This window comes from Crinia signifera, chromosome 8 (genome assembly GCF_055691185.1).
Source record: "Crinia signifera chromosome 8, ASM5569118v1, whole genome shotgun sequence".
Lineage (NCBI taxonomy): Eukaryota > Metazoa > Chordata > Amphibia > Anura > Myobatrachidae > Crinia > Crinia signifera.
Window position 1 is genome coordinate 161,637,119 of NC_139224.1, and position 21,021 is coordinate 161,658,139.

Here is a 21,021-nt window from a genome sequence, read left to right on the forward strand (position 1 = left end):
TTGTTCATAATGATTTTATATAGTGTGGCGAGCGTAGTAATCCGCATACGCTCGCCACACATCGGGCTCGGTGGCTCCGCTGCGCTCCCCACACTACATAAAACCTTATGAACAGGTCAAAAATCGGTTCGGATCGCATCGATATATCAGCCGATATCACATCTGATATATCGGCCGATATCGCATCCGGTATATTGGGCGCCGTGAAAATACAAAAGTAACGATAAATCTCCCCCTAAAGTTGAGCAAGGATCTTTTTGATGCTCCCGATTAGCCAAACAATCCATGCAGAGCGGTGTCTTTCCTATAAGAATAGGCAAAATGCTGCAATCTAGCATGCACTGTCTATCCCTGCGGGCGATGGGGAAGTGCAGGACCGCGCATTGCCATCGATATACCCTGTACACATGGAGCGATCCAGACTTATTGTCAGATTGCTTAGAAAATAGCCCCAAATTGCCCCATGTGTACGGGTCTTTAGGGTTAAACATAATATAAATATTTGTCACTCCCAGCTACAGTCTTGGGGGAGCCCTAACAATTCATGTTTTCTAGATCCCCCACAGACTCACAAGTGGAATAATTAGCATAACCGGTGGTTTTAAAATGTACCAGTCAATGATAAATGCACCTGTGCACCAGTGAAACATGGAAAACAGCAGTGAAACATGGAAAACAGGTGCATACACACTGGGCGTTCTTGCCCATAAATGATGTTCTGAAAATCACTGTCCGATAAGTAGGAGACTATGGAAAGAGGTTCACTCTTCCTGTAAAACAGGGCGACGGCTGGCGCTGCACTCATCAGCGATCATCGCTCATCGCAGAGAGTGAATCTGCATCTCTTCCTCACACATGCACAACTACAGAAGGTAGCAGACTAGCTTCCCAAACTTTTGCTTTGAGTGGGCTTACTAGTAAGATGAAAGATGTAACACGAAAGGAAATGTTTGACAGTTACCGGTGAGTAATGTATATTTGCTGTCATTGATTTAACATCAGCTTCTGAAACCAGATAAGGCACATTGTGGAAAGTATTACATCCCTAGTGATAGAATGGACTGTCCGTACTCAGATGTTTCTCCTAACTGAGACTTGCTCTCCTACCTTATACAGATCGGCAAAGTCAGTGGAGGAATTGAAATACTCATAATTGTTCTTCTGATTGTTGTAGGAAATTAAGACGGATAAATGTTAAATATGTACAATGTACTCAGACCTGTTGTCTTATTGATAGCATTTTATGCTATAAAGAAATGTCTACTTCAAGTAAATATCCCTGGATCAGACATACAGTACTTGTTGTATTGGAGTTGCGGTACTCCATGACACGTCTCATAGATCCAGCCGATCCAGCTGTTATTAATTTTGGCTCAGGTCCACAGAATGTTTTAGGATACAGAAGAACTCAACTCAACCTGGACTTAGATGAGGTTGGCCAGGCTGGAAGTGGTGTTCTGCCGCCGGTACAGCTGCCCAGAGATGGAGAATATACTCATATTCCTAGGATGGAAGCGGTTGGTGGCACAAGACCTACACAACATCATTAGAACACATATCAAAACACAAACAAGGATAACCACTCCCACAACCACCAAGGACACCCCCACAGTGTGCATGGTGACCAGCATGGGAGGGTAGCCTGGAGTTTCTCCTGAGATAGAAATAACCAGAAGGACGATTCCACATATCAGGATAACGACGGAACTGACAAGGAAAACTATTATATCCGATAGACCGCCGCTCTTAAGCATGTTGATGTGCTCACGCCTGCTGACGCAGTTCATGTCCTGGATAGCGGAGCTGAGAAGTTGCTTGAGTAAAATCAGCAGAGCAAGTATACAGAGAGTTGAACCCACACCTAGTCTCCACTCTCCCGATCGACTGGTGGTGGTGGACAGAAGCACAATGCCACCAATCCCACTTGCCACGATCAGGACAACTGCCAAGGAGTAGCACAGTATCGACTTGACCGGCTCCCTAGACCACCACAGTTCTGTGTGTTCCTCCAAAGCATCATCCTGTATCTGCCCTTGGTTGGGTCGGGCCCTTGGTGGTGGCAACTCGTCAATTGCCGACATCCTTAAAGCAGAGGATTAGAGATGGTTCAGTTTAGGGATATAGTGAAATTGAAGGCCAAGTTTTAAGTAAAGCGTTCCAGACTGTCTGCCATGGCTTGCAAAGAAGGATCTTATGAGTTTAAGAAGCACAATCCAGAGGTAAGATGTCCATGGGATGTTTCATATTTAGGTCTACTGAAGACTCATCCGTGGAAGGAGATTGTATTAGAGAATAACCATTATGCAGCCATAGAGACCTAGTAGATATAGTTCATGGACACAATGACAGGAAATCAAAGGTCAACAAATAAGTGTCATATAAATACGTCCGTAATTCTACGTCTTCAAAGATACCAATTCCTTTGCGTTAGTTCCTGTTGATCTACAGGAGCATGTTCTCCTTTAATCCATGTTAGCGGGATCTCCCTTCAATCTTCTGAGTTTAGCGTCAACTAAAAACACAAAAGAAGACGTATTTATTATTCACATAAACATTCTGGCAAATGTGTTAGTCTCAGACATTCAACAAACTCCCATGAAATAGAACTTTAATTCTAGTTTTAGCAAACTTTTATCTTTGATACGTATTTTTGTAGCTGAAACTATTAAGTGTAATGGACCAGATGTCATTTGAAGGATTAGGATAATAGACGCTAATAATAGGCACATTTATGACATATAAGACCTGAGGTATCTGGCTGTAATTAATTTTCTGGAAAGTTATTTTATACTTTGTGTTTTGGTATGGGACAAAATGGCGATTAAGCTTCCATTTTGTTGTTTTTATACTTACAGTATGTCTGTCTGACATGCAGATAGGATTGTAAATTCTGTGATGCTATAGTAGCTGTGGTTTAACTGACAAACTTGTTTTTCCCTTTCCTTTGCCGCTGTATTTGTTGACTCCTTTGCCAACAATTGAAATTTATGGCAGAGACAGCAATACAGTAAGTGCCTCTCCTGAGCCAGTCAGTCAGGAAGCAACTCAGTGGCCATGTAATGGTGTTAATGGGGTTTTAAGATGAAGAATATTACAAAGCCTCCCTGGTCACTGCATCCATGTCACTTGACTGTGGTTTCCATGGCGACTTTAACAAGCTGCAAATCATTAATAACAGCTTTATTCAAAACCTTAAAAAATCAACTCCATACCAGAAAACAGAATGATTTATGCAGGAATTTAGAAAAGTATTTACCACAAACAAATTCTATTGGATAAAAACAAATCAGTTAAACTGCTACATTAATACAAAAACAACACAATTCCCCATAATTTAAATATCCTGGAAAAAGATACCAGCGCAGTAACCTGAAGATAGGCAGTCTCTGCCAACTAGCTCCCAGGTTAGTGTTCTCATAGCTGTGAGACAAAGAAATTGGGTACGCACATGACCTAATTTATTCATGTCATAATTTGCTTCCTGATACGTGCCAAATACATCCAAAGTTACAGACATACAGGTAGGGCTGCCACTAGGAATTTTGGGGCCTGGGACTGATTTCTAGTCCGGGCCCTGGCAACCCCCAGCCCCACCCTCACCCTCACTTATCACCCGTCTCCCCATCCCCCTTCCTCTGTGCTGCCTGCGCTGCTCAGTGGTTGAACTAAGCCCTGCTCACAGAGCGCAGGCTTCACCTTCAGAGACCAGTTGGCCAATTAATATACGGCATTGGGTGGTGAGCCAATCAGAGCTCGCATACCGGCAGCTGTTCTGATTGGCTAACGGTATACAATCTCTGTTTGGCTCACCACCCGGTGCCACAAATTAATTGTCCGCCAGCATCCTGATGTGAAGAAGCACAGCGGAGGGGGAGGGGGGTGCGGTGGGCAATATGAATGGCCTGGGCCCTTCCCTCTCTCTCAGTTTGGCCGGGCCCAGAACAGCTGTACCCACAGCACCCCCTTGATGGTGGCCCTGCATACAGTATCTGAGTCCTGACTTCTGAAGCCCCACATCGGACCGGCAGATTTATTGTATTCTGTCTAAAAACAAAACACAAACTCTGTGTGTGTCATGGTAGAGAAGTTAAAATGTTGCCCATAGCAACCAATCAGGTTCTACTTCTTATTTAATTCTAGAAGATAATAGATATATTCTGATTGTTTGCTATGGTAAGGAGACCAACTATTTTACAAAAGGGACACAAATAAATGAAAGAAAAAGATATTGTAAATAAAAGAAACCAGGAGAAAACCTAAATAGACCAGCAGGGTGGGCAGTGGTGGAACTAGTGACTCGTAGGCCCAGGTACAAGCATATGCTTTGGGCCCCCAGCAACCCATACCTCCCAACTCCTAATCCACAGAGGGAGGGACATTAATGCACGGCGTAGGCACGTGCCTGAAAATTGGGGGCGTGGCAATGGGGCGTGGCCTACAAACAGAAAAAGTCAGTGAAAAATAAAAGCTAACCCCATATTGTACATCCCCATTTAAAACATGTTTACACCCATATCAGCACTGACATCTCTTAACTGCAAGCTTACAATCTAAATGATATAAAATCTATATAATTTAATCTGTTGGTCAAGCCACAGGGGAGCCAGGTCACCGATACCAATGTATATAGACACAGTATATCTATATATATGTATATAGTAGGGTTAATCACTATCACAAGTAAACACAAGGCTAGACATTATCTCCCGTATACATAGATATAACGCCACACATGTTTACACTGGGGAAGACAGTGTCACCCAGCGACAGACACACTCACCCATAAACACATACACATGTATATACTGTATATATGCCGGGTTAGGGACAATCACGTATACAGTACACAAACTCACCTAGTGACAAACACAACAGAACACCTGTGTACACACACGCAGAGGACATTAGCGAGCCATTATATAATACAGGGCGGATATATATATATATATATTGGGGCAGTAACGGATGGTGTAATGGATAGCAGCATTACTGCCTCACAGCACTGAGGTCATGGGTTCGATTCCCACCATGGCTCTAACTGTGCGGAGTTTGTATATTCTTCCCGTACTTGCGTGGGTTTCCTCCGGATACTCCGGTTTCCTCCCACATTCCAAAAATATACAAGTAAGCTAATTTGCTTCCAACAAAATTAACCCTAGAATGTCTGTGTGTGCGTGTACATGTGGTAGGGAATATAGATTGTAAGCTCCACTGGGGCAGGGACTGATGTGAATGTTCAACTATTCTCTGTACATCGCTGCGGAATATGTGTGCGCTATATAAATAGCTGGTAATAAATAAATTATATATATATACCAATTCTATCTATTATTTTCTAGAAGGAGCTAAATAAATAAGTAGATTCTGATTGGTTGCCCCTAGCAACATCCCATCTGAACTAGGACTCCCACCTTAGTAAATAAACCCCCTTGTGTGTATCATGTCCCCCTATAGGCTGATACGTATAATGTGATGATGAGGGAGGCCTGTACATCTTACCTGCCCTGGGAGCCTCCAGGTGTGCAGAGCTGAGGCATGAGGCACACAGAGAGTCACAGCAGCGCAGGGTGCCAGAGAGACAGCTAGAGAGCAGGAGAGTGCTCTGAGAGGTGGCGGTGATGTCTCATTGCTGTCACAGAATATGACTCTTGTCACCAGCTGCTCTCCCTGTCACCAAGTTACTCTGACTGCAGCCATACAAAGGAGGGGAGGCGCAGCCTGTAACCCTTCATGTCCCCACTACTGGGGGCAGGATAGAGGAGTCGCACATTGCAGGATACAGCTTGTCAGCAGAACTGGCTGGGGAGGACAGGAAACTTACAGCATACGAAATATAAGTGTGCTGGCTACTTCATGGGGATGAGTACTGGGTAGCTGTGGGGATGATGGGGACCTTCAGACAGTCCCACACATATACGTACATCCCATCTTCCTCCTAAAGAGTTCCTTCATCAGTCTTAATGGGTGTACACACGGAGCGATCCTTCTAAGCGATTTTGACTACATAGTCAAAATTCCTTAGAAGGTTAGTAAAGATCGCTGTAAAGGTTAGACAAATCGCCCTATAATATCACCTAGTAAAAAAGAGTGGCCAGGCAAGAATATTTTGACTAGATCGCTGGCTGTCTAGTAAAAATTGCTGCTATTTACTGCTGAGGGAGATATTCACTAGGCGACCTGCAATGAGTACCAACCAAGTTTGTTCATTCTAGTATAGTCAAAATCGCCCATAGACAAAATCGCTGTTGTATCTAGTCAAATGGCTTAGTCAAAATCGCTCCCTAGCAAAAATCGCTCCATGTGTACACCCCTTTACAGATAACGTGTACCTCCATAGGACTATATAGATAACGTGTCCCTCCATAGACCTATATAGATAACGTGTCCCTCCATAGGACTGTATAGATAACGTGTCCCTCCATAGACCTATATAGATAACGTGTCCCTCCATAGGACTGTATAGATAACGTGTCCCTCCATAGACCTATATAGATAACGTGTCCCTCCATAGGTCTGTATAGATAAGGTGTCCCTCCATAGACCTGTATAGATAACGTGTCCCTCCGTAGGTCTGTAAAGATAACGTGTCCCTCCATAGACCTGTATAGATAACGTGTCCCTCCATAGACCTGTATAGATAACGTGTCCCTCCATAGACCTATATAGATAACGTGTCCCTCCATAGACCTATATAGATAACGTGTCCCTCCATAGGTCTGTATAGATAGCATGTCCCTCCGTAGGTCTGTATAGATAATGTGTCCCTCTGTAGGTCTGTATAGATAATGTGTCCCTCTGTAGGTCTGTATAGATAACGTGTCCCTCCATAGACCTGTATAGATAATGTGTCACTCCATAGATCTGTATAGATAACGTGACCCTCCATAGACCTGTATAGATAACGTGTCACTCCATAGGTCTGTATAGATAACGTGACCCTCCGTAGGCCTGTATAGATAACGTGTCCCTCCATAGTTAGGTCTGTATAGATAACGTGTCCCTCTGTAGGTCTGTATAGATAACGTGTCCCTCCATAGTTCTGTATAGATAACGTGTCCCTCCATAGGTCTGTATAGATAACGTGTCCCTCCATAGGTCAGTATAGATAACGTGTCCCTCTGTAGGTCTGTATAGATAACGTGTCCCTCCGTAGGACTGTATAGATAACGTGTCCCTCTGTAGGTCTGTATAGATAACGTGTCCCTCTGTAGGTCCTTATAGATAACGTGTCCCTCCATAGACCTGTATAGATAACGTGTCCCTCCATAGGTCTGTATAGATAACGTGTCCTTACATAGGTCTGTATAGATAACGTGTCTCTCCATAGGACTGTATAGATAACGTGTCCCTCTGTAGGTCTGTATAGATAACGTGTCCCTCCATAGACCTGTATAGATAACGTGTCCCTCTGTAGGTCCTTATAGATAACGTGTCCCTCCATAGACCTGTATAGATAACGTGTCCCTCCATAGGACTGTATAGATAACGTGTCCCTCCATAGATCTGTATAGATAACGTGTCTCTCCATAGGACTGTATAGATAACGTGTCCCTCTGTAGGTCTGTATAGATAACGTGTCCCTCCATAGACCTGTATAGATAACGTGTCCCTCTGTAGGTCCTTATAGATAACGTGTCCCTCCATAGACCTGTATAGATAACGTGTCCCTCCATAGGACTGTATAGATAACGTGTCCCTCCATAGATCTGTATAGATAACGTGTCCCTCCATAGGACTGTATAGATAACGTGTCCCTCTGTAGGTCTGTATAGATAACGTGTCCCTCCATAGACCTGTATAGATAATGTGTCACTCCATAGATCTGTATAGATAACGTGCCCCTCCATAGACCTGTATAGATAACGTGTCACTCCATAGGTCTGTATAGATAACGTGTCCCTCCGTAGGCCTGTATAGATAACGTGTCCCTCCATAGGTCTGTATAGATAACGTGTCCCTCTGTAGGTCTGTATAGATAACGTGTCCCTCCGTAGGACTGTATAGATAACGTGTCCCTCCATAGTTCTGTATAGATAACGTGTCCCTCCATAGGTCTGTATAGATAACGTGTCCCTCTGTAGGTCTCTATAGATAACGTGTCCCTCCGTAGGACTGTATAGATAATGTGTCCCTCTGTAGGTCTGTATAGATAACGTGTCCCTCTGTAGGTCCTTATAGATAACGTGTCCCTCCATAGACCTGTATAGATAACGTGTCCCTCCATAGGTCTGTATAGATAACGTGTCCCTCCATAGATCTGTATAGATAACGTGTCCCTCTGTAGGTCTGTATAGATAACGTGTCCCTCCATAGACCTGTATAGATAACGTGTCCCTCTGTAGGTCCTTATAGATAACGTGTCCCTCCATAGACCTGTATAGATAACGTGTCCCTCCATAGGACTGTATAGATAACGTGTCCCTCCATAGACCTGTATAGATAACGTGTCCCTCCATTGGACTGTATAGATAACGTGTCCCTCCATAGGACTGTATTGATAACGTGTCCCTCCATAGATCTGTATAGATAACGTGTCCCTCCATAGGTCTGTATAGATAACGTGTCCCTCCATAGACCTGTATAGATAACGTGTCCCTCCATAGGACTGTATAGATAACGTGTCCCTCCATAGGACTGTATTGATAACGTGTCCCTCCATAGACCTGTATAGATAACGTGTCCCTCCATAGGTCTGTATAGATAGCATAGGTCTGTATAGATATAGTGTCCCTCCGTAGGCCTGTACAGATACAGTGTCCCTCCGTAGGCCTGTACAGATACAGTGTCCCTCCGTAGGCCTGTACAGATACAGTGTCCCTCCGTAGGCCTGTACAGATACAGTGTCCCTCCGTAGGCCTGTACAGATACAGTGTCCCTCCGTAGGTCTGTACAGATACAGTGTCCCTCCGTAGGTCTGTATAGATAACGTGTCCCTCCATAGGCCTGTACAGATACAGTGGGGGTTATTCAAGTTTGTTAGATCCTGCGTGCATTCGCACACAGGACTGATGTTGCGTGTCTGCACATGCGCAGGCGGGTTTCTGTACATGTGCAGACGTATGGTGCGTGCACCCACAGCGAACTTTCGGTTCACCGGGTGTACGCGCCCATGACGGCGTGTGGGGGCGGAGAAGGGCGGGGGGTACCAGGCTGCCTCATTACCATATGAGAACGCCCAGCATTCCATGCATTGTTCATTCCCCGGGCATGGTTTGGTGGATTTGCAAGGCTGCAAATTCGCAGCCTTGCGAATCAACCAGAATAACCTCTAGTGTCCCTCCGTTGGCCTGTACAGATACAGTGTCCCTCCGTTGGCCTGTACAGATACAGTGTCCCTCCGTTGGCCTGTACAGATATAGTGTCCCTCCGTAGGCCTGTACAGATACAGTGTCCCTCCGTAGGCCTGTACAGATAGTGTCCCTCCGTAGGCCTGTACAGATACAGTGTCCCTCCATAGGCCTGTATAGATACAGTGTCCCTCCGTAGGCCTGTACAGATACAGTGTCCCTCCGTAGGCCTGTATAGATACAGTGTCCCTCCGTAGGCCTGTACAGATACAGTGTCCCTCCGTAGGCCTGTATAGATACAGTATCCCTCCGTAGGCCTGTACAGATAGTGTCCCTCCGTAGGCCTGTTCAGATACAGTGTCCCTCCGTAGGCCTGTATAGATACAGTGTCCCTCCGTAGGCCTGTATAGATACAGTGTCCCTCCGTAGGCCTGTACAGATAGTGTCCCTCCGTAGGCCTGTACAGATATAGTGTCACTCCGTAGGCCTGTACAGATAGTGTCCCTCCGTAGGCCTGTACAGATATAGTGTCACTCCGTAGGCCTGTACAGATAGTGTCCCTCCGTAGGCCTGTTCAGATACAGTGTCCCTCCGTAGGCCTGTACAGATACAGTATCCCTCCATAGGCCTGTATAGATAATCAACCTTCTGAGTAACCCTGCAGCCACAGACTGGCCGATGGAACTGAGACACCAGAGCCATTTTGATGGCAGACGGAGGTAGATATACGCCCCCAATATGGACAATAATACATATAGATTCAGGCCATAGAGAAAACAGTGACACCTTCATCCGCCATTAATAACGTCAGTATGGACCCATAGGAAGAGCTGAAAAGCAGAACGTTCCATCTCTTGTTTTCTAATAAAGAGCATGGTGCTATGTGTTACCAGTCCTGCCACTAACTCCTAACGTCTTATTGCAGTGCACCCACCGGAGTCATTTGATAGTACTAGGATGATACAGACAGTAGAGAGATAGCAAGAAGGGGAGTTTCAGTTACACCTCGATGCAGAGGGGATAGCAACATATTTATACACTAGTAAGCCCTCTCGAAGCTAAAGCTTCGAAGGCTAGTAGATGTAGTATCACTTGCTGCCAACAGATGGCAGTATTTTAGAGTAACAGGGACATTAGACATGACATATATCCAGTGGAGAAGTTGCCCATGGCAACATTGATCAAGTACATTCTATAAAATTATACGTAGCAGCTGATTGGTTGCCTTTTCTCACTTATCCACTTTTATTGCTGCTTATTATGCCGACCCCAATTTGTCTTCTTCGAAAAAAGCCATATGTATATATATTATATCTGATAATGCTAATTGTGGTCATATTCAACTGTTCCGGTGATACAGTATGACTGTTCCGGTGATACAGTATAGCCGTTCTTATTCCGGTGATACAGTATGGTTGTTCCGGTGATATGGTACGACTGTTCTTGTTCTGGTGATACAGTATGGCTGTTCCTTTGATACAATATGGCTGTTCATGTTCTGATGATAAAGTATGGCTGTTCGTTTTCCGGTGATACAGTATGACTGTTCCGGTGATACAGTAGAGCCGTTCTTATTCCGGTGATACAGTATGGTTGTTCCGGTGATATGGTACGACTGTTCTTGTTCCAGTGATACAGTATGGCTGTTCTGGTGATACCGTATGACTGTTCATGTTCCGATGATAAAGTATGGCTGTTCGTTTTCCGGTGTTACAGTATGACTATTCCGGTGATGCAGTAGAGCCGTACTTATTCCGGTGATATAGTATGGCTGCTCCGGTGATACAGTATGGCTGTTCCGGAGATGCAGTAGAGCCATACTTCTTCCGGTGATATAGTATGGCTGTTCCGGTGATATTTTATGGCTGTTTGTGTTCTGATGATACAGTATGACTGTTTGTGTTCTAATTATATGGTATGGCTGTTCCGGTGATACAGTATGGCTGTTCTGGTGATACAGTATGGCCCGGCGCAGTAAGAGATATGGTATGGCTGTTCCGGTGATACAGTATGGCTGTTCTGGTGATACAGTATGGCCCGGCGCAGTAAGAGATAAGTTTCCCCATAGCCGGCAGTTTATTTAATCATGGGGTTTCAATTCCACAATAAAAAATATATATTAATTTTAGAAATTTAAAAAAAATAACTGCATAAAGGAGCCCATACACGGTGCGATGAACTCCGTGCTTTTAGTAATATATTGCATAGCATCTAGTACAAAAAGCATACAATGTGCTACAGCACCGTGCTACCTGTACTAGATACGATGCAATCTAGTACTAAAAGCACGGGCTGCACAGACTTTATGTGCTGTGCAATGGGAACATGCATCGCACAGCACCATCGCACTGTGTATGGGCACCTTTACACATGTTCGGTCATGTGGCGAGTATGGAAGCACGGAGAGTTGATTTGGAGCATACTGTATGACATTAGAGGGTGCAAAAGCATGTATGACAGGGCCGTGCAAGCCTCAGCTACATGTTAAAATACATTAAAAGGCGTGATATACACACGCAATGGGTACAGAATGTTTATAGCCCGGGCTCTGTACTTTGATCTTTGTTGTCTACGTTTATATTCTTTCTGTTTGTTTCCTTGTGCAGATAGTGACACTGGGTCTGACCCCGCGGTGGATGCTAATCAATTGTGTGTGGTCCTGACACCCCTCTCCTCTCCTTTACAATGAGGCCCGGTCCTTTGCATGTCCTATATAATGGATGGCCAAGTCCCTCTGTAGTGGCTGGCCACACCCTCTCTGCCCACTGACCACACCCCTTAAGCATCCTTACCACTGCATTCTCTGGTGGGCCCATCAAACCCGAGTCCTACACTGCTAATGGGATTAAATGAAATATTCTTTATGTATATGCAGGGCCACCCTATGGACAGCCCTATTTGCATAAAGCAATGTTGGACTCATGGTATCATTATTTTTGTTCATTGAATTTGGCCACTTTCCTGTATTTATAGTATAAGATATATGGAATACATACGGATGTTCCAGTGGTGGAATTTGTGAGTGGCAAAAAAATAATTTGTCCCCCCTCCTCTACCCCACCCCAGAAAGTCATTGCTGGTGTGGGCAGCAATGGGCCCATTAGTCCTCAGGGGCCCCGGTGCGCTGCACCAATGGTAGTTCCGCCTCTGGGTTGTCTGATGGTCGGGATGCAGGCAGACAGAAGACCGTCAGCAGCATCCTGATGATAAGAATCCTGACAGGGGCTGGGTAATTATACTAATACACTTACCTTCTACCCCACCCCCTAACCCTCCCTACCCGATTCTGAACCCTATCCCCCCCCCCAACAGTCTATCCCTCCCCCCTTTTTTAGTGCCATACCCTAACCACCACCACCACCACCCCCCCAAACTCCCCTGCGGAATAACTGAAAGAGTCCTCAAAATTCAGGATGCCAGCAGTTCCGGCGCTGTGATTTCGACTGCTGACATCCCGATAGTCTACATGCTGACCTTGTATCTTGAGGTCTCCTTGACACCTCCTGCACCCTTATTTACTGTCACACAGCAGATCTGGCTCTGTTGCTACCACTGAGCTAATTATAGAGTCTTTGATTCACGGATTTCCTGGTTGCACATATAAGGACGTAATCATTCAGAAACAATTGTTTGAAGTTGAATGTTTTGGGGGGTTTCCAAATGTATTCGGTTCCAAGTGGCTAAAAAAAGCTTATTTATTATTATTGAACTATCTACTGTGTCAAAGTATTTAGCTGCAACACATTCAGGCAGAAAATGTAATATTAGGGTGAACCAGGCACAAGGTTTAGTTGTATAAGAATACAATACAAGGGAACTTTATTTCTGGGCCTGGGACGTTGGACTCAGCATTTAATCCAAAGACTGAGCAGCAAATCAGAGAAGTTACAGTAGTGGGCTTATTTTTACTTAAGCATGAGCTGATTGGGTCCATTTGGGGGGGCAGTGCTGGTCATGATGGTGATCCGATGCTGAGTCACGAAGTCACAGGTTCGGGAGCGGGACCGGTACGGTGTGGCATAGAGAGCTCTCTTCCGGCCCTGTATAATTTACCTCATATACTGGCTTTATATGCTTGTAAAAGTTGGGAAAGTTAAGACTAAATTTACGAAAGTCTTATCACAAACTCTAACCCAACATAAACCCTAAACCAACACTGATAACTACAGTCCAGATTGCTGGGCCTTAATCTTCGTGGAACGTCCTACCTGACCTCATGTAGTCTGAGATAAAGATAATTAGCTATAAACAAAGGGTCCGGTTTAGTCAGATGCAAAGAGGTCGCAAATGCCACCAGATCTACCACATTACACGAGTATCTGTGTCTCTGCATGCCTATGGTTGCACGGGTGTGGTATATGAGGTCGACAATGTCTACGTACACAAGCTTTACACTGGAAAAAAGTTAACACAAGCAAAAAGTTGACACATGAAAAAAGTTGACATGAGTTGACGTGAGCATGTGGCCCAATTAGTGTACAACGTACCCTTGGGACACATTACCATTCCCAATCAGAGTCTACAGGGATGGTAAAGTATGAAAACGTTCAAAAATGAAAAAAAAAAACATGAAAACCCATGTCCGTCAACCTGTTCAAGTGTTGACTTGACTATATCCATTTCGACTATTTGTTTGCGTCAACCTTTTGACCATATCGACCACTTGTATATTTACTATATGGTGTTGAACTAGACATCGTCTGTCAGCCTTCCGGATACCTGGTTGCACCACCGACTGTTACCCTCTGCAGCTGCTGCCGCCAGTAGTACCGGTAATATCTACAGCCTGCAACAGGCGCCCAACCTCCGTCGGCACAACCCAAACAAACACAGACATTGGATGGGACTATGTAAAAAGTGGACCCGGACAAGACCCTGTACCACCGGACCGGACATCAAAGGCTGCGGTCCGGAGCTTGTAGTGTCCCAGGGGAGTGTCCCATCCTGGGGGTGTCTTGTCCAGGGGGATGCCTGTGATAGCTTTCACCAGGGACATGGGGAAGAGGAGTGGTTCGGACCATTCGTTTTTTGCTACATTCCCGGACCATACAGGGAGGCTTTATTCTCCCCCTCCTCCTCCTCTCCCTGGTCACAGCTGTCACTTGAAGCCCCCCGGATAGGACACCCCCAAGACGGGACACCCCCCGGACCGCACACTACAAGCTCCGGACTGCAGATCTTGATGTCCGGTCCGGCGGTCTTGTCTGGGCCCGGTTTTTACCCATTCCCCGTTGGACTGATGTTCCCACAGGATGGACCCTGATGATCCCTGAGTTTCTGGATTCAGAATAAGCTGATCAGTATAAAGCTCACAGTGATGGAGGTTATCCGCTGCGATATATCAGAAAAGGCCGCAGATGCAATGGAGGCCGCGATCAGAACAACTGCGCCCTTGTCTAACAATCGATGAACCTGGCATTGGACTTAGGACCGCTGCTTATAATCTGTAATTACAGCTTCAGTGACGCCGGTTCCCAGTACAACACCAGAGTCCAGTGATCACCGTGTGCTGTATAGTGTACAGCGCTCTGCGGAATCTGCTGGTGCAGGGGTAGTATACCGACACCGTGTAGGTATACAGTACGGGAGCGCCCACTGCAAGGATTTATAAATATTCAGATGGAAATCAGATACATTAACCCAACGCAATATATCCTTATCTCTAGCTGGAAGAATGTGCCATAGAAAATACATGTACACTCTTCCTTGTTTATACAAGACAATTGCTTGTGAAAGTTTCCAGCACTGCATAGGCCACAAGAATTGTAACCCCTTCCCTCCCAGCTGCAATCCGCACGATTGGGGCAACCGGAGGCTCTCCAGCTGCTGTAGAACTACAAGTCACAGCATGTCCTGCAAGTAGTCATACAGGTGGCTTGTCCCGGTTGTCCCTGTGCTTGGCCATAAAAGAGTTAACAGTCTGCGGCACATACAACCTGTTATGTAACACACACACATTACCTGGGGACAGGTCTGTCCGGACGAGCGCTGGACTCTGCACAATAGGTGGGAAGCCGCCTCCTGCCGCCTCCTCCGCAGTCACCTCACTGTAATACAGGATTCCCTGCACTTGTTTATTATTCACAGGTAGAAACACTATCTCTTCCTGCCTGGCTGTCTCTGCACTGATTGGCTGCAGGGACATGAGAAGGGCAGGTACATTACATGCAAGGTGAGCTCTCCCTTCCACCTGCTCATCTGTACAATGTACACAGCCCAGAGACTCAGCGTTCCCCAATCCACTGCGTACTGCTAACTCTTCCTTGTTCTCTCTCCCTCCATAGTCCTCTATTGCTCTACCTGTCTCTCTGCCACATATTTCTGGGCCTCCTTCCTCTCTCTCTCTTTCCAGAGTGCTCTCTCTCACTTTCTCTTTCATTCTCCAGCTTTCTCTCCATCTCCCTCTTTCCATTCTTCGTTTATGGTAGGGACGGCCATTGACCATCAGTGATTCATAAGGCCCCTATTGAATGATAATGATTGACCTTTGACACTAGCTTAACTCTATATGACCCATAGAAATAAATCACACGGACACATCTAATCACTAAAAGTAAAGACAACCACGGCATAAGTTAAAAGGTCACAGGTATTTATTAAATGGCATGACTCTATTTGTAAAAGGGATGGCGAGGAAAGTGCTTGGAGACCAGCTTATAACCTGGGCGATGAATCTATTTAAGGCACAGCCCGCGCTGTGATGATCTTACCGCCCCTTCTCTGGCATGGCGAGGACACTTCCAGGAAGTGGCCAACGTCCCCTCACAGACCAGCTGTCCCAGAAAAGGGGTGCAACACCGCACAGCGACCACCTGTACCTCAACATGACCGCTGGTTAAGAGCGCCTTCCCGACGATTTTGATTAAATATTTTGAAAAGCCAGTTAGGTGATAGCCAACAGGCCAGGTAGCAATTGAGAGAGGAAAGGGAGAGTGGGATTCCAGGACTCAAAGAGGAAGTAGCATCATCTGACTCCCCTTATATACCCCTGACAAAACTACCTCCCCTTAGCTACCTAATTGGCTAATCCACCTAACAAACAAATATACCTAAGGCTCTTGGGTAATCTACCTAGCAACAAAACTTTATTAACCAATTACAAAATTCACAGGCTCGTAAATGCACTCATGCCTATGCAGCCTTAATCTAATCATCGGTGGCTTATGGACAATGTAGATTTTGCCATCGATGGGGTAGAACCAGATGATTTCCCTCCATCGTTGGTCTGAAAAGGGAGTGGAGCTAAGAGGAGTTTGGGCATGGCCTTGGGTAGAGGGTGGGGCCTAGCGCCGCAACCCCCGTTTTTATCATTTTCAGGGTGTGCCCAGTGTTCCCCTAGCAACTTGGCAGCCCCCGGCTCCATCCACGGCATCTCTTCAGCGATCACCGGCAAAGCCGCGCCCCTATTACAAAGGCCACGTCCTTCAGCGACCTCACAAGGCCACACCCCTATGATATAGGCCACACCCCTTTTTGGACACATGCACGGCTACACCACACGAGCGTTACGATTTATAAAGTGACAATATTGAGAGGAATGTTTTATAGAGTGTACTACAGTATATAAATGATAGACAGAAGCTGATTGGTTGCTTTGGGTGACTCTTTATTCCTCCACCTTATTCTATCTCCTTTCTACTTTCCCATAACAGCCCTCTGCCCCCCCTCCCCCAGGAATCTCACTGTACAGAAACGTATGTAAGTGGCACAGAGTTATTCTGTCTATAGCACACTGTATAAAGGGCAGAGGGTGGGGCAGTATATAATCAGATAAGACGCTCCATAAATAGAGACAGCAGAATGACGAATGTCATATAAATGTGAATGGACTGGTTGCACAGATAGATAAAATACCTTCTCTCTGCCAGCTCTGGAGCCTTTCACACCTTCATGCCCAATGTCTGTCCAATCCCAGATCATTGTATAATACAGCCGGGATATTACATAACGAATGTATGGTGCATGGTCATTGTCATACCTGATATGGGTCCATGTATAATACAGCCGGGATATTACATAACGAATGTATGGTGCATGGCCATTGTCATACCTGATATGGGTCAATGTATAATACAGCCGGGATAAAGGGATTTTTGTAAGAACTTACCGTTCGAATCCCTTTCTCTGATATGGTCCTGGTGACACAGCTCAACACTGGGATGTAGGAGGGTCCGAAGGAGCCAGGCACCTATCCTAAAGTTTTAGAGGGTAGGCTCCTCCCCTACTGCATCCCTGGACTCTTCAGTTCATCTTTCAAAGCCACTGGAATACATTAACTCAGTACAAACGCCTGCACATATTATATGCACATTTTATAACAGAAAACTGTTAACTTTTAACCATTTTAACATGAACATCATGAAACTTCTGGCATACTTACTGAGCGTAAGGGAGGGATCGCTGTGTCACCAGGACCATATCAGAGAAAGGGATTCGAACGGTAAGTTCTTACAAAAATCCCTTTTTCTCTTTCAATGGTCCTGGTGACACAGCTCAACACTGGGACGTTCCAGAGCCGGTCCTTTGGGAGGGTACGCTCAGGTCTGCAGCTCTCAGCACTGCTCGCCCGAATGATGCGTCCTCCGACGCGAACTCATGGAATCTATAGAATTTGGCAAATGTGTGAACAGATGACCAAGTGGCAGCTCTGCAAACCTGCTCAGCTGTGGCCCCATGTCGAACCGCCCAAGAGGTGGCAACTGACCTGGTGGTATGCGCATTTATTTTGGCCGGTACTGGTCTACCCACTTTGGTGTATGCAAAGGCTATCACAGACCGCAACCACCTAGCAATAGTCTGCTTAGATGCAGGCCAACCAATCTTGTGTACGTCATACAATACCAACAATGTGTCAGTCTTCCTGACACTCTTCACTCTGTCCACATATATGCGTAAGGCACGCACAACATCCAAAGTTCTCAACTTGTCCCTTTTCTTAGAACCCTCTGGGGGTTGAAACACAGGTAGAACTATCTCCTGATTTAAATGGAAGGTAGATACCACCTTCGGTAAAAACTGAGGCACTGTTCTTAAAACAGCCCTGTCATCATGAAAAATTAAGAAAGGAGATTTACATGACAAAGCTCCCAATTCTGAAACTCTTTTAGCAGATGCTACTGCTAACAAAAACACTAGCTTCCACGTAAGAAACTTAAAGTCAGCCGACCTTAAAGGTTCAAAAGGTGCCTTTTGAAGGCATTCCAAAACCAGTGATAGATCCCAAGGTGCTACTGGTTGCTTGTATGGAGGTTTCAACCTGGATACTCCTTGTAAAAAGGTTTGAATTTCCGGCAAAATGGCTATCTTTTTCTGGAAATAGATGGACAAGGCCGAAATCTGCACCTTCAGTGACTGAAGGCTTAGGCCCGATGAAAAACCATCTTGTAAGAATTCCATCATTCTTGATAGCTTAAAATGAGATGTATGAGCCTTTCTTCTCTCACACCATCGAATGTAAGTCTTCCAGACTCTATAATAATTTGCCGAAGATACAGCTTTTCTGGCTTTTATCATAGTCTGTACTACTGCCTCAGAAAACCCTTTTCTTTTCAAAATGGTGGTTTCAATAGCCAGGCCGTCAAAATCAATCGATCTGAATCCAGGTGATTGAAAGGGCCTTGTCTTAGAAGGTCTGGTCTCAGAGGTAGACGCCATGAGTCCACAGACAACCTCTGAAGCCTCGAGTACCAGGATCTCCTTGGCCAATCTGGGGCCACTAAGATCACTGGAACCTTCTGCCCCTGTATTTTCTTCAGAAGTCTCGGTAACATTGGTACTGGTGGGAATGCATAAAGGAGATCTCCCTGCCAGTGAATAGTCATGGCATCCACTGCCTCCGCTAGTGGATCCCTTGTTCTGGCATAGAACCTGGGCACTTGACGGTTGATCCTGGATGCCATCAGGTCCACATCCGGAGTTCCCCACATCGAAGTGATTTGGTGAAACACCTGAGGGTGTAAGCTCCATTCCCCTTCCTTGAGCTCCTCCCTGCTCAGGAAGTCGGCTTCTATATTCTCTATTCCTGGGATGAATATAGCCGATACAGCTGGAACATTCTGTTCCGCCCATAGGAAGATTCTGGATACCTCCCACATGGCCAATCTGCTGCGTGTACCTCCCTGGTGATTCAGATACGCCACAGCTGTGGCATTGTCGGTCTGAATCCTCAAAGGGAGGTTCTGTAACCTGTCTCCCGCCAAGGAAATGACTTTCCAGACAGCTCTCAGCTCCAAGATGTTGATTGGTAACGCTGATTCCTCTGCCGTCCACAGGCCCTTGAAGATGGGTGTCCAGTATGACTCCCAAGAATTGGAGCCTTTGTGACGGTACCAACTGAGATTTTTGCAAATTTAAAATCCAGCCGTGAGCCTGCAAAAAACTGATGGCCTCTGCCAAGTGACTCTGCAGCATGGCTGCTGACTCTGCTTTGAACAGGAGATCGTCCAAATAGGGTATTACTGTGATTCCCCTGAGCCTCAGCACCGCCGCCATTACTGACATTATCTTTGTGAATACCCTTGGCGCGGTGCTAGCCCAAAGGGTAACGCCCGGAATTGTAAATGCAGGTCTCCTATGGCAAACCTCAACAAGGTCTGATGTTCCGGGTGTATAGGAACGTGCAAATATGCGTCCTGGACATCCATGGACGCCAAAAATTCTCCCTGGTCCAGACTCAAGAGTACTGACCGTAGAGACTCCATTTTGAAATGGTCTACCCATAAATGAACATTTAGAGACTTCAAATTTAGTATTGGTCTGAAAGACCCGTCTGGTTTGGGCACCAGGAACAGCGTGGAGTAAAAGCCTTTCTTCCACTCTGTCTTGGGGACTAGTGTCACCACCCCTTTTTCCAAAAGGGAGTGCGCTGCTCTCACCAGAGCTGTACGCAGCCGTGCCTCCTTTGGTAAGGATGTGGGAATGAACCTCTTCGGAGGTGGCCCTCTGAAAGGGATTTTGTAACCCTGTGTTATGATGTCTAGCACCCAGGAATCCTGGTCTAGAGAAGCCCAAGCGTCCCTGAAGAGCGTGAGACGCCCGCCCACTTTTGTCACTGTCGGGCAAAGCCCCTGACAGTCATGCAGAGGGTTTATCCTCTCCTTTATTGGCAGGCTTCTTGTGAAAAGAGCCAAATTTTGACTTTTGTGTCTTGCCTCTAGAGGGCTGAAACCTTCCCCTGAAAGACTGTCCTCGAAAGGACGCACCACCTCTAGGGGAGGGCCGAAAGGACGGCTTAAAAGCAGAAAATCTGGACGTCTGCTTTGCTGAGGAGGCCGGCAGAAATGTACTTTTGCCGCCTGTGGCCTGTTTTATAATCTCCTCTAATTCGGTACCAAAGAGTACCTTTCCTTTGAAGGCTAATGTTTCCAGAGCCTTCTTGGACTCATTGTCTGCTTCCCAGGCTTTTAGCCAAAGCACTCTCCTGGCATTAATGGAGACTGTGGACACTCTGGTTGCCATTTTAATAGCTTCCTCCTCTGCTTCAACTGCATATTCTGCTGCTGCCTTAATCTTTTCTGCCAGCAGTAATGCACCCGGGTCAGCCTGCAGCATGGTGCATAATTCACCAGCCCACTCTATCATGGCCTTAGAAACCCAGGCTGAAGCAATAAGGGGTCGTAAGGTAAACCCCACCCCTTCAAAGATAGCCTTGAGGTTTCCCTCCAGCTTTTTATCCACAGAATCTTTAAAAGCTGCACCGCCCTGTACTGGTAATACAGTAGCCTTGGACAAACGT

At 45.9% G+C, this 21,021-nt stretch overlaps 1 protein-coding gene across 2 annotated transcripts; it reads right to left on the reverse strand.

The window, feature by feature from the left end:
- Positions 1–93: 93 nt before the first annotated feature.
- Positions 94–15,346, reverse strand: TMEM125 (transmembrane protein 125). 2 transcript variants are annotated; one of them, XM_083158139.1, is made up of 2 exons: positions 15,249–15,346; positions 94–2,512 (listed from the first exon to the last, which is right to left on the reverse strand). In XM_083158139.1, the coding sequence occupies exon 2, from the start codon at positions 2,079–2,081 to the stop codon at positions 1,425–1,427; it is 657 nt and encodes a 218-aa protein (XP_083014265.1). In that variant the 5' UTR covers positions 2,082–2,512; positions 15,249–15,346; the 3' UTR covers positions 94–1,424. The 2 variants fall into 2 exon arrangements, with proteins under 2 accessions (XP_083014265.1, XP_083014266.1); XM_083158140.1 differs by lacking the exon at positions 15,249–15,346 and adding an exon at positions 5,500–5,676.
- Between the last annotated feature and the right edge of the window lie 5,675 nt (positions 15,347–21,021).